The sequence below is a fragment of the Zalophus californianus genome, chromosome 17, assembly GCF_009762305.2.
Source record: "Zalophus californianus isolate mZalCal1 chromosome 17, mZalCal1.pri.v2, whole genome shotgun sequence".
Classification (NCBI taxonomy): Eukaryota; Metazoa; Chordata; class Mammalia; order Carnivora; family Otariidae; genus Zalophus; species Zalophus californianus.
The window spans coordinates 42,517,157-42,544,815 of record NC_045611.1 but is presented as its reverse complement, the minus strand read 5'-3'; the positions used below and the strand labels follow the sequence as shown (position 1 = coordinate 42,544,815).

Here is a 27,659-nt window from a genome sequence, read left to right as displayed (position 1 = left end):
ACAGGAATTTCATTCATCCTACAAAGCTCTCCTACTCACTCAATGGAGTTTATGAGTATGTGGCTAATTAACAATCAAGAAGTGGCTAAGGTATACCAATGGGCAGGACTCAGCAGCTGACTTAAGTAAATGATCCATGACCAGCTTTGATACTCCACTACGAATGCCTTGATTTTAAGGACAAATCATTTTAAAAGCAGCTGGCTTATTAATCATTCTTCTTCACAAAGTCTCTTTTTCTAATGCAGTGGCAACCCGGTTTTCATTTGAGTGGTGAATTTTCCCGGTATAGCTACCTTAATATATATTACATGAGAATTTCACTCATTTTAGCCCATTTTATTTAAATATTGTAGAAATCTACAAACATAACACTTATGGGAAATATATACTTTCTCCAACTTTGAAATTCCCATAATTAGAAATCTTCGATAACTACAACTATCCTTTCATTTATTCAAATATTTACGAGGGGCTTGCTATGTCAAGGCACTGTTCTAGGCACCAAGGATAGAGGAGCGAATGAGACAAAAACTCTGCATTCGTGAAACTTCCATCCTGTGGGCAATCTCTTGCTATCCACACTCTAGTATGTGCTTGGGCATCATATTCACAGACATAGGTTTGAATATACAGTAATTGGAAATATTCTACAAACTATTCATGCATGCCACCACTTCCAATTCCCTCAAACATCCTGAACTAATTCTTCCCTTAAATTTTAAATGAAAATTATAAACGAGCCTGAGTCATAAGGTAAAAACTCCATCTCCCTAACAATGTCAGTTTTGTTGTAAGATTTTATCCTCCTGCACTTCTATTCTCCAAAATCTCTCACTATTGGAGGCAGGGTCGGGGGGCAACATATCTTAAGCATTTCAATTTTAAAGAGATATACAATTGTGAACGTGGAAAGTACTATTTGGAGATTCCCCAAGAGATTTCTACAAGATTAATCAACTAAAATGTTAAATCATTTCCATTTATTCATTAAACATTCGTTCTCCCAGGAGCTCAGGGAGAGGGGGGAGGGAAGGTGACAATAAACACATGCAAATAAGCAAAGATTACATGCAGGTCATAATCAGTGTTAGGAAGAAAATAAACTCAGAGCTGTGACAAAGACTCCAAGAGACAAACTACAGACCAAATGATCTATTAACATACTTAATAGACTGACATCAGTCTCTTACTAGGTTGCCTTTAAGACTCCTTGACATTCATGGGGCGCCTGGGTGGCTCAGTTGGTTAAGCGACTGCCTTCGGCTCAGGTCATGATCCCGGAGTCCTGGGATGGAGTCCCATATGGAGTCCCACATCAGGCTCCCGGCTCAGCGGGGAGCGTGCTTCTCCCTCTGACCTTCTCCCCTCTCATACTGTTTCTCTCTCTCTCAAATAAATAAATAAAATCTTAAAAAAAAAAAAAAAAGACTCCTTGACATTCATATAGAAGATTCTGTGTATCAAAGCCCATCAAACTTACTTCAATATTACCTTTACAGAGCTAGAGCTAGTCTGTGAAATCTCTAGCAGAAAATAAAGGACATCACCCAGTTAGTTACTACCTCTGGGATTGGGCTTTTGATTATATTTAGTGTGATCATACAATTTATTACCTAAACTGGAACATTTTCAAGAGAGAAAAGGGATGCTTTATTTTTATTTTTTTAAGTTTTTTTTTTATTTTTTAAAAAAAGGTTTTATTTATTTGAGAGAGAGAGAGACAGAGATAGCAAGAGAGAGCACAAGCAGGAAGGAGAGGGAGAAGCCGGCGGGACTCGATCCCAGGACCCTGGGATCATGACCTGAGCTGAAGGCAGATGCTTAACGACTGAGCCACCCAGGCACCCGAAAAGGGATGTTTTAATAATTATGCCATAACAACAGGCACAAACAAGGACCTTCCACCAGGGTAAACCAGGCCATATGGTCACCATAACTATATACCATATCAAATATAACTAATCCAAAATTTTAAGAGCATTGTATAGTTCCACATGAATTTAAATTTTAAGTAACATCCAAGTAAAGGACCTAAGTTTTAATCTGGATCATGTAAACCAAGTGAATCCCTTACTAAATTTAAGTGAAAAGGGAAAACAAAAAAGTTCTGAAAAAGTAATCAAAGTATCTTCATGACCTTGGGGTAGGGGAAAATTCCTTAAAAGAAAAAAAAAGAAACACCAGCCATAAATAAGAGGAATAAACATGCCTACATTAAAATGAACTTCTGTTCACCAAAAGAAACCATTAAATGGGAAAAGATATTTGCAACAGATATACCCAGCAAAGGATTCGTACTCAGAATACTGAACTCTAGAAAAAGACCCATATTTCAGTAGTAAAATGGGCAAAAGATTTCAAAGGCATTTCATGAAAGGTGAAATCCAAATGACTAGGATATGAGAAAGTGTTCAGCTCATTAGTAATCAGGAAGATTAAAGCCAGGTACAATCACACTCACCAGACTGGAAAGGATTAAAATCTCTGGTACTAAGTATTACTGTTGGTAAGGGATGTGGAACTAGAACTCTCATATACTAGTAACTGAAATAAAAACTAGTAAACAACAACAATGAAACTACTTGGCATTACCTAATAAAGGTAAAGACACACATTCCCCATGATCCTTCAATTCAAATATACACCCTCAAGAAAAGTACACAAACAGGCATCAGTGCACTTAAACACAAATGTTCACAAAGGCACTGTTCACAATAGCAAAAACTGTAAACAATTTAAACATTAACTGTAGAATATTAAAAACAAATGCAGAATAAACTTGTTATATTCCTCATGAAATACTATGCCACAACAAAACAAAATCAAATATATACAAGATGATTCCATTTATATAGAGTTAAAAAAGGACAAAACGTAAACTCTATTATTTAGGGATGTAAACTTAAGTGATAAGACTATAAATGTTAAATAATGTTTATATCCAGCTTAAGTGGGTAGTAGTGGTGATGGGAAGATGCAGGGAGTGGGAGGATTCTGGGATGCTGGCAATGTCTGTCTTGCCCTGGGTGGTAGTTACAACGATCTCTGTTTAAAAATATTTCATTCTTATCTATGTATCTTTTCAACATGTGGGGTATTTCACAATAAAAGGGGGAAAAAAACTCTTCCCAGAGGGGAAAAAAATTAACTTCCAAAAGAGAATTCTAAGAATGTCATTTGAAGAGATTAACTCAATTGATAGTTCACAAAGATAACAGGGATCTCTAAATGCAAATACATATTGTGTTCTAAACTCCATAAATAAAGTTTGGCTTTAATCTGTTAGACTGCCATTTCTCCTCCAAATTTTGAAAAAGGTGGAATATCAGATATCAAATTACATCACAAGTCATATAAATTCTAAAATTTTAAGACCAAACACCCCACTTCTAATTCTGAAATTTGAAGTGCCCGGTGTTGACTGGATAGCTATATAGGAGTTTTAGATTAGATACTGCTAAGTAGAATAAGCTACCAAAATTTGGTAACTTCAGTTTCTGCAAATACAATTGGATTCCCAAACCTCTGTTACATATTAACTAACTTCTACTGCTTAAGAAAAGCATATATTATCTATGTGGGATTAATTATCAAAGCCATAAGTACAGATATACATTCAATGATTTAAAAAAATATTTTCATTGCTGTACTTGTTATTTATCAAGTCGTGATACAAGGAACAAATTGGCATATGAACTGAACTATTACAGACTAATAAAATGGCAGTTTATTGACTAGAAGCTGAAAAGCCACATTTTTTAAATGTGGCTCATTATCAATATAGACTTTTTGTTTTCCTGTATAAAATGATATATTCAAAGATTTTTAAAAGGCTAAAGTTAGGGGCGCCTGGGTGGTTCAGTCGGTTAGGCGTCTGCCTTTGGCTCAGGTCATGATCTCAGGGTCCTGGGATCGAGCCCCGCGGCGGGCTCCCTGCTCGGTGGGGAGCCTGCTTCTCCCTCTCCCTCTGCCTGCCTGTCTGCCTACTTGTGACCTCTGTCTCTCTGTCAAATAAATGGATGAATAAAAATCTTAAAAAAAAAAAAAAGTTAATACATCAGAAATCTCAAAAATGTACATTTTTTTTCATTGTGAGGAGTAAAAGTACAGTCAACTCAGTAAGTCACTAAGCTGGCAAGATACCTTAAAATTCAGATTAGGTAAAACAATGCTTTTTTAAAAGTTACTAAATGACTTTAATGAAAAATACTGTATGTGGTTCTCACCAAGAACTTTAGAAAGCCTTTTTAATAATTTCATAAAGCCATAAAAACTAAGACACTATACAGCTAAATATCCATGGGGTGAGAGTGGAAAAGAAGCGAAGATTTAAAAAAATAAATAAAATTAAGACTCCTTACTCGGGTATAAAATTTGTCCCAACCCGAGTGTCATTAAAAAGGACCCCAAGGGCCGCATAGGTGGCTCAGTCGGTTAAGCGTCTGCCTTCGGCTCAGGTTATGCTCCCAGGATCCTGGGATTGAGCTCCGCATCGGGCTCCTCGCTCGGCAGAGTCTGCTTCTCCCCCTCCCTCTGCCTGCCTGCCGCTCCCCCCTGCTTGTGCTCTGTCAAATAAATAAAATAAAATCTTAAAAAAAAATAAAAAGGACCTCAAAAATGTCACTAAATACTTGTGTGATACTGTGAAATGACTCTCCTTCTAGTTATAGATTAAATTTTTCTTCTTTTTACAGATTTAGGAAATTTCTTCCTAGCCCTGAACCTGTCTCTACGCCGGTATTCATTCCAAAACTCTACTAGATGTACTGGAAAGCTACCTTCGTTAGCTCGCCACCCTCTGCTAAGTGTTTCAAACTTATGAGATTTGTTTTAAGAGCAGGAGCTAAAGTTTATTTTCTTCCTGGTTTTCTGGCGGAGCGAAAGCACAGCACGTGTGAACGGAAACAAAACCCATTCAGACTGGGCAACGCTTAATGAAATATACTACGCGTACGACACTTTCCTCCTCAACGCCCAGAACTCGCCATCCCAGGGAGCCTCCACAGGGACAGGTCAGCGCCCACGGACTACTCAGATCTGCCTTGGGAACCAGGGTCCTGGATCAAGCTTGACCCCTCCTCCCCACCGGCTTTCCAGAAACAGGGTCGATGCGAGAAGCGCAAGCGTTTTTAAAAGAGATGGTTGCACAACAGCCTTTGAGAAGGATTCCGGTTTAACAGGTAAATACCACGTAGGAGACAAGTGGGATGCAATCTGCTCGATGGTACCGGTGGCATTTGGAGACCGTCTGCGTCGCTGAGCAAACCCAAAGTTTTGGCACATTACTTAACAGTTCACCTGATGAATACCGTAACGAATCGAAATTAAGAACGTGAGAAAATAGGTGCCTTAGAATCAACAAATCACCTAACTCGAGCTAGGCGGAAAAATTCTTTGAATACTCAGGCTTTGTTTTGTGGCAAGACGACAGAACCCCCGAATTTCGGAGTTGGAAGACACGTCTCTCCGTGTTCTCCGGCCCGTTCTCGGACTTCAGGGCCGCCCCGCCCGCCCAGCTCTCGGTCCTGTAGTTCCCGGATTGAAGGCGCGGACCTTCGGGGTAGAAGCCAGGAAGCCCGGGGGAGGCCGCGGCCCGGCCCGCGACGCCCGGGCCCGGAGGGAGGGAAGGGAGCGGCCTCCGGGAGGACCACGGCGGGGGCAAGGAGGGAGCGAGGAGGCCGCGGGCCGAGAGCCGGGCGCAGCACCCCACCCCGAGGCCCGCCCCGGCGTACCTTTGGCGAGGGCTACGGTGGAGTTCTCGGTGTCGATGGTGTAGAGGATGCCCTCGTAGCGGATCTCCGCCTTGGAGATAAGGCTGATCTTGCTGCCAATGTAAGGGGTGCCCCCGCTCATGGCGCCGCCGCCGCCGCCGCTCCGGGCCGCTCGCAGAGAGGCAGATCCCACGCCGCTGTCGCCGCTCCGCAAGCCCGCTCGCTCCGTCGGCGCCTACAGCAGCCGCCTCAGACCCAACATGGCGGCGGCGCCGGCTCCGCTACCCTCCCCCAGCCTCCCGCCCTCAAGCCGCGGCGCGGCGGCGGCGGAGGCGGCAGCGGCGGCGGCGCGGGGCATGCTGGGCTGGCGAGGCCGCGCTCTCGCGAGACTCGGCCGGCTGCGGGCGGCTCATCCTTACCGGGCGGTCGCGGTAGTGCCGCTGGTGTCTCTTGGCCTAGTTCGGGGCAGCGGTGCTCGCGCCGCTTGAGAGGCGATTCAGGGAGAGGCGAAGTACCTCGTGTCGCCACGACACGGTGGGCTGGAGTGGAGGCGCGCGCGGCCCTCTTGACCTCACCTGCGGCCTCCGCCATTTCCAGACCCGTCGTATTTTGTCTTGGCATCCCATGTCCGCTAATGCGGATCTCAGCCTGGAAAGTGGCCCATCCGCCTCTGAGCTCCTGGCGAGCCCCTTTAAGGCCCGGTCCTTCCCCCTTTGAGGCTACTGTGCCCCTCTTGAAGCTCTCAAGACCCCATTACAGCATCCCATAACCCAACAAAGTCCCCTCCTCTACTCCCCTTCGCAGCTGCTGGAGCTGGGACTTTGTCCAACACTTTTTTTGAGATGGTCTCATCTAGACTCGTGGCTTTCAATGCCACTCTACACAGACCATTCCCAAGCATTTGTCTGCTGCTTTGATCAATTCTGTGAACTCTGGATTCATATAAGCCATAGTCTCCTCAGCCTCTCTAGTTGGATGTCCAATCGGCATCTAATTAACTCTGTGTCTCCAAAGCAATGCTCCCGATTTTCCCTCTAAAATTAATCTTTGCCCACTATTCACCACTGAGGTAACTGGTACCATTTATTCAACTGCTCATCCTTGGAGTCATCCTTGACTTCTCTCTCACCCCGAAATCTGTTCTGATTGCAAATCCTGTCCTTTCCATCTATAAAATATAAACTGAATCTGATCACTTCTCACCATCTCCATCCCTACCCCTCTACAACAAACCCTACTTACCCTGCCCAGGGTTACTGCAATTGCCTCCTAAAAGTTCCCTCTACCTCTCTTCTTGCCCCAAGTAGTTAATTCTCCACACAGCAGCCAGAGGGATCTTGCCAAAATCTAAGTCAAATCACGTCCTTCCTCTACTCAATACTCCTCTCCCCAGTGATCCTTTTGTCACACAGAGTGAAAGCCAGACTCTTTACGTAGGCTTTATAAAAACATGTATGATTTAGCCCCTTGTTGTCTCATTTCACCATTCTGTTTTAGCCACCCCTTCTTCACCCAGAAGCGCGGCAACGCGGAGAGTGGGAGGCAGGAAAGAAGACTAGAGGTTGTGTTGAGCCTGGTGCACAATGGCTTCAAAGGAAGGCTATGAGATAACCTGCTTCAGTACCGGCTTCCTGACGGGGAATTGAACTCTTACTCGTGTTCATTCCTTTCCCTTCCGGGCCTGGAACCTAGCTTAGCTTTGGATGCTTCCTGAGCCCATCCTTTTCCCTCAAAGCTGGTGATTCCCAAATTTACATCTTCCTTCCGGATCTCCTGACTCCCTTGTCACACAAACTATGTACTTTCTAGATGCAGTTGTTGGGGGTGTGTCTCACAGGCACTTCCAACTCAACATGTTCAAAATTATCTGCATCTGTACCCTTCCTTTCCCCAAATAAACCTGCCCTTTATCCATGCTCCTCATTCCCATCACTGGCCCCAGGACTCAACCAGGTATCCAATACTGAAACCAAGAGTACTCCTCTAGATACACTCCATGGATCACCAATCTTGTTGCCTCTAGTTAATGTCTTGCAACTCATGGTTTCCCGCACCCTATGGCACCAGGAACTATGCATAATTGTAGCTGATCAGTGTGATAGCCCATAGTATATTATGTATATGAATCTCCACCTTGTGTGCTAGAAAACAGTTGAGAACTGTGACATGTTTCATTTACCATGGCTTCCAAAAACCCAAATCCCATGTTGCTCTCCTGCTTAAGAGCCACAAGATCCCAATTCCAATGTGTGTATAGGGATTTCCATACCAACAAGCGATTCTTGGACACCAGCTGGGGTGTCCTATAATTCAACTCAATTCTGACACTATCTACACAGAGATAGCATCAGATCCCACAGGTTGAGGTCTCAGTCCTACAAGACTACCCCCCTTTCAGATGCCAATCACAAGCCCAGGTTATCACCTGTGCTTCCAACCAACCAGCTACAGACTGGGGGCTCCAACGACCCCCCAGCCCCCTTGGACTTCAGACTCAGTCACAAGTCCAGGTTGTTACCATACTTCTGACCAACTGGCTATTAATCAGAAGTTCCCACAACCCCCTTTCTTGGGTTCAATTCATTTGCTAGAGTGACTCACAGAACTAGAGAAACATTTTACTTACTAGGTCACTGGTTTATCATAAAAGGATATAACCCAGGAATAGCCAGACGGAAGAGATGCACAGGGCAAGGTATATGGAGAGGGGCCTGGAGCTTTCATGCCCTCTCTAGGCATGCCATCCTCCCTGCATCTCTACATCTTCACCAACCTGGAAACTCTCAAAACCCCATCCTTTTGGGTTATTATGGAAGCTTCATTACACAGACATGGTTGGTTAACTCATTGGCCATTGGCCATTGATTCAATCTCCAGACTCTCTTGCCTCCCTGGAGGTTGGGAGTGGGGGGTAGAGAGTGGGAGGGTGGCACTGAGAGGTCTAACCCTGTAATTACCAGGTCCACTGCACTGGCGATCGGCCTCCATTCTTAGGCGCTTTCTAGAAGTTACCTCATTAACATACAAGAAGACAACTTTATCACTATCATTACTTAGGAAATTCCAAGTGTTTTAGGAGCTCTGTTCCAGAAACAGGATGAAGACCATATATGTATTATAAATCACAGTATAACAAGTTCACCAGGGCTTCAAATGCCTTGAGGGCAAGATATGATCTGTGTGTCTTGTAGGCTTCCCCTTCTAGTAGGACCTGGACCCAAGCATCAGGAGATGATGATGTCTTTCAGTTCAGGCCCCGGGCTTCTGCACTGCCACCCATTTAACCAAAGAGGAAGACTAGCTCTGTGTTTTGAATTTTCATCTATTATCTGTTGCTTTACCCCATAGAGATGTTTAAAGTATTAGTAGTTTCTTCTTAGCCACGCAGAGCCCTCTGACTGTGGCAGGCCCCGTTATTTGCCTGCCCATGCCCAGATGCGGTAAATGCCCCCGGTAGCCACTAATCTCTTCTCATCTATGAAGTCTTGTCCCCCTTCTCCAGAATTTAGTTCCTTTAGACTACTTTGTGATATCTGTAAAAAGAAACATATTTTACTTTACCCATTCTCTCCCTCTCCCCCCCATTATTACAGGGGAAGTGATTGTCTGCTGTGACCTTTTCAATCTAATTGGAAGTGGAATTTGGGAGTTTTTTTTTGGTCATATATATCCATTAGGCATATGTCCATTTTATCCTTAGAGAGCCCTCCCAGTCAGTTTTTATTCTAGAGTTGGGATAGACTGCTAGCCTTTTCGTTAAGTAATATGACATTGTTGGCTTGCATTTAAGGCTTATGTTTTTGGAAAATATATCCCTTCAAAGAACCACTCTCTGTGCAGTGAGATGCTCATTCTATGAGCTACACATCAAAACTGAGACTAATTGATGGTCCCATGTTTGCTTTGCAGTGCCAGTACATTATGTGAAATTGTGACTGATTTCCGTCTCTCTCCCTCTCTCTTTTCAGAGCATGATCATTGAATTTCCATAGGTAAGTGCACAGATGATACAATTTCATTGTTTGCTCCCTTTTATTTTTATCTTCTTAAAAAGATTTTATTCATTTGAGAGAGAGCAAGAGAGCATGAGAGAGCATGAGCAGGGGGAGAGGCAGAGGAACAAGCAGACTCCCCACTGAGCAGGGACCCCCCCCCCCAACTCAGGGATCCATCCCAGGACCCTGAGATCATGACCTGAGCCGAAGTCAGGCGCTTAACTGACTGAGTCACCCAGGTGCCCCTATTTGCTGCCTTTTAATGAATAGTAGCTCTGAATAACATGTTTTTATTTCTAATTTTTAAAAAAGATTTATTTATTGAGATGGGGGGAGGGGCAGAGGGAGAGGGGGAGAGAGAATCCTCAAGCCGACTCCCTGCTGAGCCCTGAGCCTGAGTCAGGGCTCGATCTCACTACCCTGAGATCATGACCTGAGCTGAAATCAAGAGTCGGCCACTCAACCAACTGAGCCACCCAGGCGCCCTTCTTATTTTTAAATGAGGAAACTGAGGCTCAGGGATATCAAGTAACTTAGATCCAACACTAAGATGGGAAATCATGAATTTCAACCTCATCAGTATGATTCTATAATGGATGTGCTTTACCTCATTCTAGGATGGCAGATGGAATTTTTCATCAGAGGACAACTCAAGTAGATGGCACTGCTTGCCTGGAAATTTGTGTTGACAATTCTGAGGATGTGTCTGAAACCATCAGGACTTTGTGCCATGATTGGTTATCAGTATCTTCCGTGGACACAAGGTGGAAGAGTGGTGATACCTGGAAATCTCAGTCTATACCCTTTACCTCCTAAGTACCTGCCATGAGAGTGCATACGGTAAAGTGCTTTGTAAACTTAATAACACTCTATAATTAGTTGCATTAATCTTTTTTAAAAATATTTTTATTTATTTATTTTGAGAGAGAGAATCTCCAGCAGACTCCATGCCCAGCGAGGAGCCTGAGGCAGGGCTCGACCTCACGACCCTGAGCTCATGACCTGAACCAAGATCAAGAGTCAGACTCTTACCCGACTGAGCCACCCAGGCGCCCCTAGTTATATTATTAATCTTACCATTACTCAAATATCTGTCCAATGACCTTAACAACAAACAACAGAAATGGGTAAGAAGTGTGTGTGACTGGAAAGTAAGCAAAATAATAGAAACTAGTCTCTAATGAATTTATCCAAAGAAAATCTTTCTAAAATGCAAATCTTATGATGCCAGACCTGGCCCTCAAGCCCTATCCCAAAAAACCTTCAATGACTCCTTGCAGCTCTATGACCTTAGAATAACCTAGGGTCTGTTGTGTGAACTGGCTCCTGCTTAATTCTCCTGTCTGAACTCTAACCCCTCTGCTGTCTGCTCTTGTAGTCAGTTGGGGTGGTGCACAATCCCTGGTGGGCGGGTGGGAGGTGGTGGTGTCTCAGACCGGGTTTGGCCACTCACCGCTGACGAAATCCAAAGGCACGAGATGGGTGGTGGGGAAGCGAGAAAGGACTTCACTTCAGTGAGGCCAACCCCGGGGAAGACAGCAGACTAGGGTCTCAAAGATTATCTCCAAAGTGCAGAAAATACTTCCAGGTTTATTAGGAAAATGTGGGACAAAGGTGGGTGGGTGTGAGCAGGTAGGCAGTGAAGCTCAAATGGATCACTGTCTTTTTTTTTTTTTAAAGATTTATTTATTTATTTATTTGACAGAGAGAGACAGTGAGGGCAGAAACACAAGCAGCGGGAGTGGGAGAGGGAGAGCCCGATGCGGGACTCGATCCCAGGGCTCTGGGATCATGACCTGAGCCAAAGGCAGACGCGTTATGACTGAGCCACCCAGGCGCCCAAATGGATCACTATCTTAGAGACAGTCCTGGGCAGGGTCTGCTGGCTCAGGACAGTCCTTATTGCTTGAGGGGGTAGTTTTGTTTCCCAGTACGGGATGCTTTGCCCACAGGGTCTTCCACCTGAGCCAAGGGACAGGCTGGAAAGAAGAATCGAATTAGAAAGTTTGAGGTCAAAATTGGAGGCAGTTAAAGTCCTCTTTCATTGTCTCTACCCTCCAGCTTTCGTCCCTCGGTTCCGGAAGCCACATTAGATTTCTCTGGAATTCTTCTCCCTCTGAAGTCTTTTCCCTGAGGCTCCTCGTCTAGATATCCAGTCCCAGGGCCTTCTCACTGCTGTCCCGAGAGAGGCTGTCTAAGACAGTTGCTCGGTCCATACGATCCGATCCAAACTGTGCTAATTCTGCCGTTGAGCTAATCACGTTGAGGTGAATTGCCTAGTTCTGTATCCATCTCCTTACCCGAGGCGGTAAGTTGTGCTGATAGCAGGGACTGTATATGCCTTGTCGCCTCTGCATTCTTAGTACCAACTCAGGACCTTGTGCAGACATGCAAAACATTTCTGTTGGGTGAATTAATAGACACATGATTTTTTGGTGTTTTGTGAATTTTCAAGAAAGATGCTCACAGTAGAAGGTGACCTTTTTAAAAAATAGGAGATATGGAGGGAGCCACTTCTAGCTTTACAGATTCTATTTTTTTAATTTTTAAAAATATTTTATTTATTTGACAGAGAGAGAATGAGAGACAGAGAGCATGAGAGGGAGGAGGGTCAGAGGGAGAAGCAGACACCCTGCTGAGCAGGGAGCCCGATGTGGGACTCGATCCCAGGCCTCCAGGATCATGACCTGAGCCGAAGGCAGTCGCTTAACCAACTGAGCCACCCAGGCGCCCTACAGATTCTATTTTGATACTTGAGGGCTTAAAATGAGTTGTGTAGGAGCTTCGTTATCACACCTATGTTCTATGTTTGGTTTTTAAAGTGAAACGTTTTGCCTCAAATCCGGGCATTTTTTATTCATTTCTTGTTGTGTACTAAGTTAACATGCAAATTTCAATTGTCAGTTGAGTAGTTCTGGGTGATGTTTTCTTGTTACTATGTGGCAGACACCCATGGCTTTCTCATTCACCCCATCTGGGCCTCCAGTGTCGTCTAATTATCCTGAAAAGCCAAGATGTGTTAGAGCTGAGCTTGATTACTCTAATAGCACACAACGTTTTTACAAACCTCCTGATTCCTGAATAATTATCATTATCATATGTATGTGTTTAGCCAAAAGCTTAATTGGAAAATTCCAGAATGAAACAATGCTACACGAGAAAAAAAAACCAAACAAAACAAAAACAAAACCTTCCAGGCATTTTCTTAAAAAAAAAAATCAAAGTGCTGCTAATACATGCATAAGGTTAAACCATCGAATCATGCAGAAGGGCTTATATTGGATAGCAATTATTCCCAGCCTACCTCTCCCCCGCCGTGGTCCTATGGAGGCAACCACTTTTAACTCATTCGGCTGTTTCTCTTGGTGGTTTCTCTAAATAATATGCTTACATCACCAGGTCTTGATTCATCCATTTTAGACATTATCTTAATTTCTAGCTATGTTAAATGAAGGTTTCTCTCACGGGGGTAGTACTTAGAGGTATTTTAAACTTCTTTTCCATTCCCGAGTTGCCTTTATTTCCGTCATGCGGGACTGAGGCTGCATGCGTCTTTAGGTGGGCCCCTTATGTCCGGGTGGTGCCTTGTTCTATGTATAGCCTTTGCTTTATTGACAGTTGCATTGTATGAGGATGCCCCTCACCTCTTGGGTGTACGTTTTGTGTGCTTGTCTTCGAGTGAGTCTTTATTTTGGGGGCTTTCATCCAACTCTGGTGACTACTGGAGCACATAGGAGAACCAGATCATAAATCCTCTCTGTTATGGGGCCTCTCTGCTTGCAGTGGACTCAGACTGAACGACTTCACTTAGGGTCATCAGGTGGGAAGCCACTCTCTTAGACATTTAACTGGCAGACCTCTAAAAGACTGTGGGAGTTCGGGGATGTTCAATACTTTTTTAGAGAAGAACCTCTGCCATTTTTCTGGGCGTGGGGTGCCATGTCAAGCCATCACATGGCTGTTTGTTCAGAGTGGTGGGGAGAGGGTAAGGCTCAGCCCTGTCTTATTCCTACCCTTTGTCGTACTGGGTATTTATATGACACGAGCCACTTGGGGGTCCCAGGGATGATTTGCTCCCTGCTTGACTGCCGTTTCCCTCCCCCCCCCACCGTATGCATTCCAGTCTTTGGCCTCCTGTACTTGGCTTTAGCGGTTACCTCCATTCTCTATTTTTGTGTGTACGTAGGGTAAAATAAACATTAATACAATTTACTGTTTCCACCATCTTTAAGAATATGGCTCAGTGGCATTAACTACGTTCACGGTGTTATACAACCCTCACCACCATCCACCTCCAGACCTTTTCCATCTACTCAAACTGAAACTCTGTACCTATTAAACAATGCCTCCCTGTTCACCCCTCCCCATAGCCCCTGGCAACCACCATTCTATCTTCTGTGACTATGATTTGACTACTCCAGGTACCTCATATAAGGGGAATCATACAATATTTGTTCTTTGTGTCCATCCTCTATTTCATATCTTCAATAAGTCTGCTGAAATGTCTTATTTCTTGATTTCTTTTTTTTTTTTAAAGATTTTTATTTATTTGCGAGCGAGAGAATGAGAGAGAGCACATGAGAGGGGGGAGGGTCAGAGGGAGAAGCAGACTCCCTGCCAAGCAGAGAGCCTGATGTGGGACTCGATCCAGGGACTCCAGGATCATGACCTGAGCCGAAGGCAGTTGCCTAACCAACTGAGCCACCCAGGCGCCCTTATTTCTTGATTTCTATTGAAAGTCCCATCTCTTGTTGTGGATTTGTACCTTTTACATCCCTTACGATTATTTTAGTAGGGTATTGGGAGAGCATGGAGATAAAAAGGTGGGATTAGCCATCTTTTTTTTTTAAAAAATATTTTATTTACTTATTTGCCAGAGAGAGAGAGAGAGAGTGAGCACAAACAGGGGGAGCAGCAGGCAGAGGGAGAAGCAGGCTCCTTGCTGAGCAAGGAGCCCGATGCTGGACTTGATCCCAGGACCCTGAGATCATGACCTGAGCTGAAGTCAGACGCTCAACCGACTGAGCCACCCAGGCACCCCTAAACAGCCATCTTAAAAAACAAAAAACAAAACAAAACAAAAGAAATCCAGTCATCTTTAAGCAGGAGTTCACTTACTTTGAAAAGGGGAAATTCCAACGAAAGGACAAATAATGTATGATTCTACTTGTATGAGGTACCTCAAGTAGTCAAATGCATAGAGACAGAAGTTAACATGGTTGTTACCAGGGGCTGGAGCAGGGGGTAGTGGGGAGTATTTATTTAATGGGTACAGAGTTTTCAGTTTGGGAAGATGGAAAAAGTTCTGGATGTGCTGGTGATGGTTGTACAACAGTGTCAATACCCCTTTTTTTTTAAGATTTTATTTATTTATTTGAGAGAAAGAATGAGAGAGAGAAAGCACATGAGTGGGGGGAGGGTCAGAGGGAGAAGCAGACTCCCTGCTGAGCAGGGAGCCCGATGCGGGACTCGATCCCGGGACTCCAGGATCATGACCTGAGCCGAAGGCGGTGGCTTAACCAACTGAGCCACCCAGGCGCCCAACAGTGTCAATACCCTTAATGCTGCTAAATTGCACACTTAAAATGGTGAAATTGGTTAATTTTATGTTATGGATAGCGTACCACAACAAAAACTTTTTTTTAAAGAAAGGAAATAGTTAAGATTTCTATCTTCACTGTGTATGAGTTTATTACAATTAAGTGTCAGAGAAAAAGTAGCTCCTTTAAAATGCTATGGAGGGGCACCTGGGTGGCTCAGTTGGTTAAGCGTCTGACTCTTGGTTTCAGCTCGGGTCATGTTTTGAGGGTCCTGGGATCGAGCCCTGTGTTGGGCTCTGCACTCAGCGGGGAGTCTGCTTGAGTACTCTCTCTCCCTCTGCTCCTCTCCCCGCTTGGGTTCTCTCTCTCTCTTCCTCTCAAATAAATAAATAAATCCTTTAAAAAATTAAAAAATAAGTAAAATGCTATGGAAGGTGGGGTTTTAATTCTGGAAATGACAGTATCTTGTATCGGACCCACTTACCTGTTGATAACATTTACTAGCCCTGGACAAAAAACATTTTTTTAAAGATTTTGTTTATTTGTTTGAGAGGAGAGAGGGAGAGAGAGAGAGCATGAAGGGGGTGGGGCAGAGGGAGAGGGAGAAGCAGACTCCCTGCTGAGCAAGGAGCCTGCTATGGGGCTCGATCCCAGGACCCTGAGATCATGACCTGAGCTGAAGGCAGACGCTTAACTGACTGAGCCACCCAGGCGCCCCCCCCCAAAAAAACCCCACATTTTTTAATGCTATTGCTTGAAGGCACTGGCAAATAACCTAAAGTGGGCAGGAATTGAAGGGAACATGAGTCTTGTAAGAAGGGAAGGAAAGAGGGTTAGCTCCAATTTATTAGGTTTTTCCTCGGAGGGCACTTCCAGTTCTCAGGAACACATGGGACATGGTCCAGTAGAGTTAAAATATCAAGTGGAGGTCTTATTAGCTGAAGAGAGGGAGCTTAGATTTTAGGGCTGCCAAAACAGGTGGGAATTGAAGGGGGGGCTGCCCAGAAAGAAGAGAGTCATAGGGAGAAACTATAAAATGTGCATATAAATTCCCTGTAATCTCTGGCTGACTCCTAAAGGGAACATGCACATGGCAAGACCTCAGGGAACCCAGTTGAAAGTTTTGGCTAGAATTTTAGGCAGAAATGTCTATACTAGTTTGAAGTTCAAGTCCTGACAGGTAGGAGGGGCTCAGTGAAGTCCTACATCTTTCTACTGAAAACCAAAGGATCGTGACTTACAAGTAAGCCCAGGGTTGAGAGTTATCAGAAATCAAAAACATCCCTTGGATGGCCTAATTGAGCAGACATGGAACTGCTGAGTGCCAGAGAGTCAACTTGAAGACATGTCAGTAGAAATTATTCAAATGAAATATAGGGAAAAAATGATTGAAGAAGATGAATAGAGTCTCAGTGACCTTTGGGACAATATCAAAGGGTCTATTGTATGTGCCTTTGGAATCCCAAAAGGAGACGAAAAAAAGAACGGGGTAGAAAATATATTCCAAATACCAGTGTTCAAAATTCCCCCAACTTGGTGAGATACATCAACCCCAGGTCCAAGATTCAAAAGAGAATCTACAGGGGCACCTGGGTGGCTCAATCAGTTAAGGCTCTGACTCTGGATTTCGGCTCAAGTCATGATCTCAGGGTCGTAAGATCGAGCCCCGTGATGGGTCCCATTCTGGGCATGGAGTCAGCTTAAGATTCTCTCTCTCCCTTTCCCTCTGCCCCTCCCTCCCACTCCTGCCTGCTTGCATGCTCTCCCCTGCCAAAACAACAACAACAACAACAACAACAAAAACCCACCAAAAAACAAAAGAGAATCTACAATACAGCTTCATAGCTGCTCTTGTGATTTTTTTCCAAAGTGTATGCATAGATGTGAAGTTTGTGGAGAGGGGGGATTTAGTCCATGGGCAGCCACAGGTTAAAATCTAATGACTTCTAGGCCCATGGCTAGCTCAATACAGAGGAATGCAGAAGGCCAACCCCTCTGTGATGGAGCTTCAGTAACCAGAGCTTGATAGGCCAGGAAACAACTCCAGTGGTTTATTCTGTATCTGCAAGCTTTGTAAGCATCTCTCCCAGGGCACTAGGGCCACATCTAGGGTGGAGCAAGGCAGGCACCCAACACACACAATTTAAGAAGGCACTCATTCCCAAGGTAGGATTCCAATAAAGAGAGGCCTGCTATCTGTTCTGATAACATCTGTCAAAGAAAAGTAATGCGACCACAGCATTAGGGATCACGGTCCCACGGACAGCTTTGACATGCCACGAAATGATAACAACCAGCCCATGAATGTATTGGTAATAAAGCATTTTATCATTTGATCTTCCGATGACCTGCATTGCAGAGCAGAGAGCCAGTGTGATCATGCTCCTCTCTTTACAGCGGGAAGAAAACTGAGGGCCAGGGAAGGTGGTGGTTTTGACCTCAGGCGGTTAATGGCTGAGCCAAGACCAGCACTCACAGCTTATTCCAAACCTCAGTTCTGTCTACCGCACCTAGAAGAGAAAGTCATCCACTTGGTAACTGATACAGCTCTGTATCTTTGTGTGCAAAATTCGTTTTGCTCGTTTTGCTCTACCTCATATCTTATGTGTTCTGACAGTGACCTGAGTTACTGAAGATACAGATAAGTAAATTATGATAAGTATAGGTGTAACTATTGGCAAATAAAAATGATAGAATAACTCATCAATATAGTACTGCAAAACACTTTCATAAAATGGCCTTCTCCTGGAGATTGAAAGCATCATAAAAAGAAACAGATTACAATAGAACAACTTTCAGAGTTTATAGAAAACAATTTTAGAATAAAAGTAAAAAAAATGAGCAGAACAGTAAATTATATAACAGCAAATTATATGTTACTATATTCCAGTCATTATGTAAATTACATAGCAGTAATTCTTAAATTTAGATGTTATTGGATGCCTTGCCGAAAGTATTACTTTATTGAAAATGATGATATTTAGACCAATACACATCACTTACCTCTAAAAAAATATTAAAAAGTAGAGGTATTTATTGGGGTAACGTTTTAAAGAACTGGTCATCTTTCCAGATACACTTCACCACTTATGAGATCTGGGCACCATATTGGTGTTTATTTACGTAGTTAGTTGGAATCCCAAAGTGTCTTGGACATGAGTATGCACTAGTGTCAGGAAGAAGGCAATCCCCTACAATATCTTCTGGCTTTGGAGTGTGCCAGGTGAGGGAAATGTGCTTTAAAGCCTCTGTGCTGAGCAGAGACAGTGGTGGTAGTTAAGGTGGTGGTGGTCATGGTGGTTTATGGTGGTGGTGGTGGTGGTCATGGTGGTGACAGTGGTGGTCATGGTGGTGGTCATGGCCGTGGTGATGGTGATGGCAACAGTGATGATGACAGAGATGGTGATAGTCACGGTGGTGGTGGCCGTATGTTAAATGAACGAGAGAGGGATACAAACTCTCAGAGGTCTTCAGTCTGCCACAAGACGTACTATCAAATATCAAGAGGTTCAAAGAAATTAGTTAGATAAACTGGAAAGAAAAGAAATTCCAGAAGTATATGATAGGAACAATGAGGGACAGGCCAGTGTGGAGTCATCACCGTTCTGTTGTTGAGAATATGAGCACTGAGCCTGGGGCCTGTGGCTGAAGGCAAAGGAGGCTGTGCAGCATTGCCTTCAGATCCTTGCAGGCTCTCCCAGGGGCAATGTGGAGATTGGTGCCACCTGCAGATTCCCTTTGCAGGTGAGCATCGGTGGGGACCCGTTCCGCCTGGCTGAGGTTGTTCTGAGAAGTGTTCTTATGTTTGCACAGGCTGCCCCTTGCATTATGGGGCAAGGAAAAAATATCAATGGAGACCATGTCCCATATATCTAAATGTTTAAAAGTTACAGTTCAAGTAATAAATGGTTAAGTTAAATATGTTCTTTTTCTCTGAATAAACTATACCTTCAAACCAAGCTGGTTCAAAACCAAGGCCAGGTTCAAAAGTAAAATTCTCAGATTCCTTGGAGTCACACGCTGGAACACGGTGAAGTGGGGACAGCCAACCCCCACCGTGGGCCACCCCCCCATGTCTTCCCACTCCCAGTCCTTTCCCACACAGGGAAGGCCTCCCCTTCACATGCAACTGTGTGTTCCAATCTGTTTGTATTCCTCAAAACTGCCACCTTTTGGTCACTCAAGCCTAGGGAAGCACACACCCTTAGGACAGCAGACTTGGGGAAGAGAGGCCCACACAGGCTAACCCTGGCAGTGGGCATGAGTCTGTTTGGGTATGGCACGTTGGAGCTCTGGGTGGCCAGGGCATGGATTAGATTAGGGCTCAGTAAACCATACCCCTGGGCCAAATCTAGGCTCTCTGCCTTCTTTTTTTTTTTTTTTTTAAGTAGTCTCCACACCCAGCATGGAGCCCGATGCACAGCTTGAACTCACAATCCTGAGATCAAGACCTGAGCTGAGATCAATAGTTGGTTGCTTAACCAACTGAGGCACCTAGGTGCCCCCAATGCTTGGTTTTATGTTTTGTTTTGTTTTTGTTTTTTTAAGATTTATTTATTTATTTTAGAGAGAGAAGAGAGAGAGAGGGAGCACACTAAAGCAGGGGGTGGGACAGAGGGAAAGGGAAAGAATCTCAAGCAGACTCTGTTAAGCTCAGAGCCCTTGGCGGGGCTCAGTCTCACAACCCTGAGATCATGACCTGAGCTGAAACCAAGAGTTGGACCCTTAAACAGCTGAGCCACCCAGGTGCCCCCCTCAGCCTGTTTTTGTAAATAAAATGTTATTTGAGTCCCACCCACACTCATTCATTTGCATATTATCTATGGCTGCTTTCTTTCTTTTTTTTTTTTTTAAAGATTTTATTTATTTGACAGAGACAGACACAGCGAGAGAGGGAACACAAGCAGGGGGAGTGGGAGAGGGAGAAGCAGGCTTCCCACTGAGCAGGGAGCCCGATGTGGCGCTTGATCCCAGGACCCTGGGATCATGACCTGAGCTGAAGGCAGACGCTTAATGAGTGAGCCACCCAGGCGCCCCTATGGCTGCTTTTTTGCTACAGTGGTACAATTGAGTAGTTACAGTAGAGATCTTAGGGCCTGCAAAGCCTAAACTATTTATTCTCTGTTCCTTTAAAGAAAAGGTTTGCTGACATTTGGTCTAGAAGGGGGAGTAGGCAGGCTCTCATGGGGTTGCCTCTTTGGCTCTAGACTTGGGAGATATAGCTCGAGGAGGGTCAGAGTGGAGTTCCCTGAAGTGTGGGGCCCCAAACCTGAATCTGACCATAAGGGAACATCAGACAAATCCAAACGGACAGGCATTCTGCCAAAACAAGCCCTGTACTCTTCAAACTTCCCATGCTATGGGAGACAAAAAAGGGCTAAGGAGCTATTCCCAACTAAAGAAGAATAAAGAGACAAGACAACCAAAAGCAATGTGACGACTAAAAGATTGGATCTAAGACCAGGAAAAAATACGCTATAAAGTACAATATTGGGATAATTGGTGAAATTTTCACAGGTCTGTCAATTAGGTAATAGTGTTATATTAATGTTAATTCTCACTTTGAGAATTATACTGAGATTATGCAAGTAGGTGTCTTGTTTTTAGGAAATTCACAATAAAATATTTAAGAGTAAAGGGATATGACAGTTCTAACTTACTCTCAAATAATAATAATAACACTAAATGTAGAGAGAAAATAAAAATAAAATACAGCAAATATGGCAAAATATTAACAGTGAATCTGTGAAATCTTGCTAGGTCTTTTTTTTTTAAGATTTTATTTATTTGACTGAGAGAAAGGGAGAGCACAAGCACAAGCAAGGGGGAGTGGCAGAGGGAGAGGGAGAAGCAGGCCCCCTACCAAGCAGGGAGCCTGACATGGGGCTCGATCCCAGGACCCTGGGATCACGACCCAAGCTAAAGACAGACGCTTGACCGACTGAGCCACCCAGGTGCCCCCATTAAAGTCTTATTTATTCCCGATGTGCGGCTCAAACTCATGACCTAGAGATTGAGAGTTGTATGCTCTTCTGACAGGGACAGCCAGGCACCCCTTTAGGAGTTCTTTATGTTCTTTTTGCAACTTTTCTCGAAGTTAAAATTATTTCATAATAAAAAGTGAAAAAATAAAATGAGGGGAAAAGGCCTTCCCTCTCTCATCTTCACTCACTGAACCCCTTTCCCCCACCATTATATTCACTATAATTCAACAAATTATAACAAATTACGAATGAAAAGGAAATGAGTGTAGTTATGGAAAGGAGAAGAAAAAAACTCCTTTTGGCGGTGGATGTAATTACCCATGCAAGGCCCGTCAGGGGTGTTCTTAGGCTTATTCAGGCTCACAAGATGACCGCGGGCCACACTCAGCCAGTAGAAGGGTAGAGGGCAAGAACCACAGCAGTCAGCAGGGCAGCTCCGGGGGCTCTTTGCAGCGAGTGTGCTTTGCCACAGTATACTCTGTGGGTGCAAGGAGGCAAGATCCACATCTGGCCTTTATGAGAGCTGCTCTAATTTAAATGCCCATACCTCACGGGAGGTAAACTCACAATTCTAGAGGCATAGCTTCCAGGGTCTCTGCAAGAGACGTGCCCAATTACAAGAGTTCTACACTCAGGAAACCCCAAACAGTGGTTTTCCCATCTGGTAATTATCTTTCAGTCCAGATCATTTACCAATGATCTTTTTACTGTTAGCAATTTTTTAAAAAATATTTTATTTATTTATTTGAGAGAGAGCACTTGAGAGGGGTTAGGGTCAGAGGGAGAAGCAGACTCCCCGCCCAGCAGGGAGCCTGATGCGGGACTCGATCCAGGGACTCCAGGATCATGACCTGAGCCGAGGGCAGTTGCTCAACCAACTGAGCCACCCAGGCACCCTGTTAGCAATATTGCCTAGCAATGTAGTTGACATATACTCTCAGGGAAATAAACCTAGGATTAGATTCTCATGCAGAAGCCTTTTGTTAAACCTTTGCCAGTAGTCTACCCCCCATGACTTGTTGAACACTTTTTTTTCATATTACGAACACTTTTTTTTTTTAAAGTAGGCTTTGTGCCCAGTGTGGAGCCCAACATGGGGCTTGAACTCACAACCCTGAGAGCAAGACCTGAGCTGAGATCAAGGGTCAGACGCTCAATTGACTGAGTCACCCAGGCGCCCCTGTTGAAAACTTTTAACAAAGAACAAGATAAGTTAGCACGTCTTTCGATCACCAGAATTTATATTACCAGTGGAATAAGGAGGTCCCCTCCATACCCTATGTAACTGGAATGGTCTTTGGCCATCTGTCTTTATAGTCCATACAATACCCTTTTTGTTCTGGGAATTCTAGGAATTTTACAACAAATGATAGATATTACATGATCTTTTTTTTTTTTTTTTTTTTTTTTAGACAGAGAGAGAGCAAGCAGGAACAGGAGGAGGGGAAGAAGGAGAAGCAGGCTCCCCGCTGAGCAGGGAGCCCGATGCGGGCCTCCATTCCAGGACTCTGGGATCATGACCAGAGCCGAAGGTAACCCACTGAGCCACCCAGGAGCCCCATACAGGATCGTTTTTAACAAACCGAACATACTACAGTGAAATTTAAGCTTTTTAGAAAAGTAATCCCCCCCACCCTCCATATGCTGTGTAAATCAAAGGTTTTATCCATCCTGAAAGTACTTTGGCCTTTTAAAATAACCAATTACTGCTTTAAAAATCTTGCGTCTGGCGCTTTAGAAAATGTTTGCATTCCCATCAACTTTCACTAGATGGCAGCAGAGGACACTGGTCAGGCTCCGGTGTTGTACTAAATCCACTGAAGCGCATCCCTTTTGTCAGACTCCGGTGTTGGCCTGGGGTTTCCCGTTTCCACACCCAGAGAGCTTTCTTTAACATTTTACTGGTGGCCCCAAATCTTGTTCTCACTGTAGCCCTGCTTGCACCTGCTGGCCACCACACGGCCATATGTCCGCCTTTGCCCTTGGCTCGCTTGGGTGCTCTCAAACATTCCTCCACGTAGATTAAAGTTTGAATGGGGTTGGCAGTCCCACCACAAGTATGGGGTATTCGAGTTCATTCTCTTGTCTGCGCAGCCCCCCTCCACCACCCACCCGGTTAGACATCCATGTAGCCCAGCTGGGATTCTGGCCAGGTCCCGTCCATGGACCATGAGCAAGCAGTTTCTCCTCTCAGGATGAATTTGTTTTTTCTCCAACCCGCATCTGCCCCCGTGCCTCCAAGTTTTCTGCAACAGGGAATGGGTAAAAGTACTCTTCCACCCAGATAGTCAATGCCTCATGTTAGCATTTCCTTCTGCCCTACTGCTGCCATCACTCTGCAAAGCCATGGGAAGGTCTTCTTAGATTCAACCTAATATGCAGACTCATAAGGCTACTGGAAGCCACACACGACACTGGCCTATTCAGAAGACATAGGGACAGGAGCCACACATGCCAGCAAGTCACTGTCAGCTACTCCCAGCAGTGGGAATCTTTGGAGCAGTTCACTCAGCCAATGGCTCAGGTGCAAGAAGACTAGATCTCCATAGGGCACGTGCACAAGTTGCCCTGATTTCATGCGCCCCCCCCCCCCCCTCCAGCAAACAAGATCCCTGGAAACAACTGCAAAGGCATGGCTTCCGGGGTCCCCACAAGGGACTTGCAGGTTAGAAAAGGAACCCAAGGCTACGGTGACTCCCAGTCCAGAGAAGAGGTACAAACCAGAGGTCATTTTTATTATAAGCAATGTTGCCTAGTAACATAATTGACACGTACTATCTTTATCCGTTTCCAGGAAAACAGAAAAAATTTTTTTCTATTTTTTTATTATGAAAACATAGGAAATTAACCAAAAGTCAGACTCTCATACAATGGAGAAAAAGGTTTAATACTTTACCTACACCTAGAAGTTAAAAGAGTCATATGAAAAACTGTAGTACTTTGTTCAATGAAAATGAATAAAGACATTCAGCAAAGTGGCCAGATATATTTTTTAAAAAGTCTTTTAATGTACCAGCAACGATTACATAATGTAATAGGATAAATATTTTTCATAATATAGACATAGACTACATAATATACATAATACATAATATACATAATAATATACCAAAAAATATTCAAGCCCTACATGAAGAATACCTTAAAACTTGACTGAAATTCCTACCAGGTTGTTTGGATGAAAAGAGTCAATATTGGAGATATAAATGCTCTCCAAATAAAGTACAAATGTGGCATAATCCCAATAAAAATCCCAAGGAATCTTTCTAAGGAATTTGAAAAATTGATCCAAAATTCACCAGGAAGCCTACATGTGCAAGAAATTTTTGAAAGAAAAAGAGTTGGACTCATTTTGTAGACATCCAACCTACTAGAAATTATAGTGATTAAGAGTACAACTTTGGCCCAGAAATAGCCATCCATATCAATAGAATTGAATAATTACATTCAGAAACAGATACTTTAGTTTTCTTTTATGTTGATTTAGCTTATGTAAAACACATAAATCTTATGTGTAAAGCACAGTATATTTTCACATGTGTATATTTCTGCTTTGCCACCACACAAAGATCTAGATCATTTCTAGTACCCCAAGAGGTTTGCTTGTCCTCTGTCCCAGGTGTTATCAAGCCCCCCATTAAAAATAACCATGGGGCCGTTTTGCCTCTTTATGAACTTTATGTGAATAGAATCATACAGATGGAACCTTTCGTGGCTGGCTAGTTTTGGTCAGCATTACATTTGTGATATTCATCCATGTGCTTGCATGCAGATATAGTTTGTTCTTTTTCATTATTGCAGTACTCCATTGCATACAAGAGTATTTCATTATATGAATATAACAAAATACAGTCACTCATTCTATTGTTGATGGAATTGGGGTTGCTTCTAGTTTTTGGTTATTACAAATAAAGCTTCTATGAACACTCTATTACATGTATTTCTGTAGACATAAACACTCATTTGTATCAGGCATATACTCAGAAATGGAACTCCTAGGTCATAGGATAAATATGTATGTTTACTTTTTTTTTTTTAAGTAGGTTCCATGCCCAGAGGGGAGCCCAATGCAGGGCTTGAACTCACGACCCTGAGATCTGAGCTGAGATCAAGAGTCAGACACTTAACCGACTGAGCCACCCAGGCGTCCCATGTTTGTTTAGCTTCAGTAAATGCTGCCAATTTTCCAAACTGGTTGCACCATGGTGGGGGTTGAGAGTGTTGGTTTATAGTGGAAAATCAATTGTGGTTTCAATTTGCATTTCCTTGATGACTAATGATGTTGAATGCCTTTTCATCTGCTTATTGGCCATTGGGACATTCTCTTTTGTGAAGGTCAGTGCAAGTCTTCTGTCCCTCCCCTTCCTTAAAATTAATCCAGATATTTTCTTATTAATTTATAGGAGTCCTTGTCAGATATATGTTTTGCAAACATTTCCTGCTGGTCTGTCACTTACTTTTTCACTTCTTTTTTTTAAAGATTTTATTTACTTATTTATTTATTAGAGAGAGAGACAGAGGGAGAGGGAGAAGGAGAGGGAGAGAAAACTTGAAGCAGACTCCATGCTGAGCCCAGAGCCTGATGCGGGGCTCGATCCCATGACCATGAGATCATGACCTGAGCTGAAACCAAGAGTCGGATGTTTGACCAACTCAGCCACAAAAGTGCCCCTTTTTCACTTTCTTAATGGTGTCTTTTGATGAGTAGAAGTTTCATTAACTTAATTAATATATAAGTTAAGCTTATTTAGTTTATACATTAAATTGAATTAATGTATTAATCTTCTATGGTTACTGCTATTTGTGTCCCATTAAGGAAATCTTTGGCTGCCCTTACCCATTAACATGGTCTCTTATGTTTTTTTTAATACTATTATTGTCTTACCTTTCACATGCTTCTCAAATTAATTTTTGTGTCTGGTGTAAGGTAGGGGTCAAGGTTCGTGCTTTCTTATATAAATATTCAACTGACCCAGCCATATTTATTGAGAAGACCATCCATTCCCCATTAGATGGTACTGGAGAGTCTAGCTAGTGCAATAAGGTAAGAAAAAGAAGTAAAAGTCATCTCGATTAGAAAGGAAGAAGAAAATGGTCTTTATTCATTGATGGTATGATTGTACAGAAAATCTTCTGGCGTGTATAAAAAGCTACTCAAACTAATAAGTGAGTAAGTTTTTGTAAGTTTTCAGGATACAAGATCAGCATACAAGAATCATTTATATTTCTATATATTAGCAATAAACTATTAAAAATGTAAAAATAATACCATTTATAATTCCATTAAAAGTATGAAAACTTAGAGATAAATCTGACAAAAGATGTTCAAAGCCTGTACACTGAAAACTACAAACATTTCTGAGAGAAATTACAGAATACCTGTATAAATGGAGATGTTTCCCTTTTCATAGATTGGAAGACTGAATATTTTTAAGGTCTGATGTAGATGGATCTATAGATCCTTTGCAATTCCAATCAAAATCCCAGCAGGCTTTTGTTGTTGTTGTTGTTGTTGAAATCGACAAACTGATTCTAAAATTCGTTTAGAAATGCAAAGGATATAACCAAGACCACTTTGAGAAAAAAGAACAAAGTGGGAAGATTTAAATTATCTCATTTCAAGACTTATTATAAAGCTATGGTAATTAAGACCATGTAGTATCAATGTCATGATAGATAAATCAATGAACAGAATAGATTCCATAAATAAACCCACCTTTATATAACCAGTTGATTTTTAGCTAATTGGCAAAGGCAATTCAGTGGAGAAAGGATAATTTTTACAACAAGTGGTTAAAAAAATTGGATGGCTATATGCAAAAAAATTAACTTCAACCCATCTCTTACACTATATATAAAAATTAATGTAGCATAGATCATGATCATAAGTTTAAAATTTAGAACTATGAAACTTGTAGAGAAAAAACAGACAAAATCTTTGGGACCTCGGGTTAGCAAAGATCTCTTAGGACACAAAAACACATAAAAATGTGTTAAACTTTATCAAAATTAAGAATGTTTGTTTTGAAACATGCTTTCAAGAGAATGAAAGTACCAGCCACACACTGGAAGAAAATATTCACAAATCACATATCTGAAAAGACATACCTAGATTATGTAAAGAACTTGCAACACTGATTAGTAATAGAATGAGGAACCCAATTTTTAAAAATGGGCAAAAGACTTGAATTGCCACTTGGATGGCAAATAAGCTTATGAAAGGATGTTGAATTTCATTAGTCATTTAGATAAATGCAGATTAAACCTACAAGGTGATATCACTACACATCTTTTGGAATGTCTAACAAGTTTTGGTGAGAATATGGAGAATCTAGAACTCTCACTCACTGTTGGTGGGAATGTAAAATGGAACAACCACTTTGAAAAACAATTTGGCAGTTTTCTTAAAATGTTAGACATAGCCCA

The 27,659-nt window shown here is 42.9% G+C and overlaps 1 protein-coding gene and 1 long non-coding RNA gene across 5 annotated transcripts in view; one reads left to right on the top strand and one right to left on the bottom strand.

Moving 5' to 3' along the window:
• LSM14A (LSM14A mRNA processing body assembly factor) overlaps positions 1-6,036 on the bottom strand; it is a 62,543-nt gene extending 56,507 nt beyond the window's left edge. For 3 of the 4 annotated variants that reach the window (XM_027618224.2, XM_027618225.2, XM_035725057.1), the window contains exon 1: positions 5,736-6,035. In XM_027618224.2, the coding sequence (XP_027474025.1) occupies positions 5,736-5,856 (121 nt within the window). In that variant the 5' untranslated portion in view covers positions 5,857-6,035. Of the gene's footprint in view, positions 1-5,735 lie in introns of all 4 variants that reach the window. The other variant, XM_027618223.2, reaches the window with a different exon arrangement.
• On the top strand, positions 5,021-22,690 carry LOC113935775. Its single transcript, XR_003524114.1, has 4 exons — positions 5,021-5,183; positions 9,683-9,706; positions 10,327-10,549; positions 22,646-22,690. It is a non-coding gene; the product is annotated as an uncharacterized LOC113935775 (long non-coding RNA).
• The last annotated feature ends 4,969 nt before the right edge of the window (positions 22,691-27,659 follow it).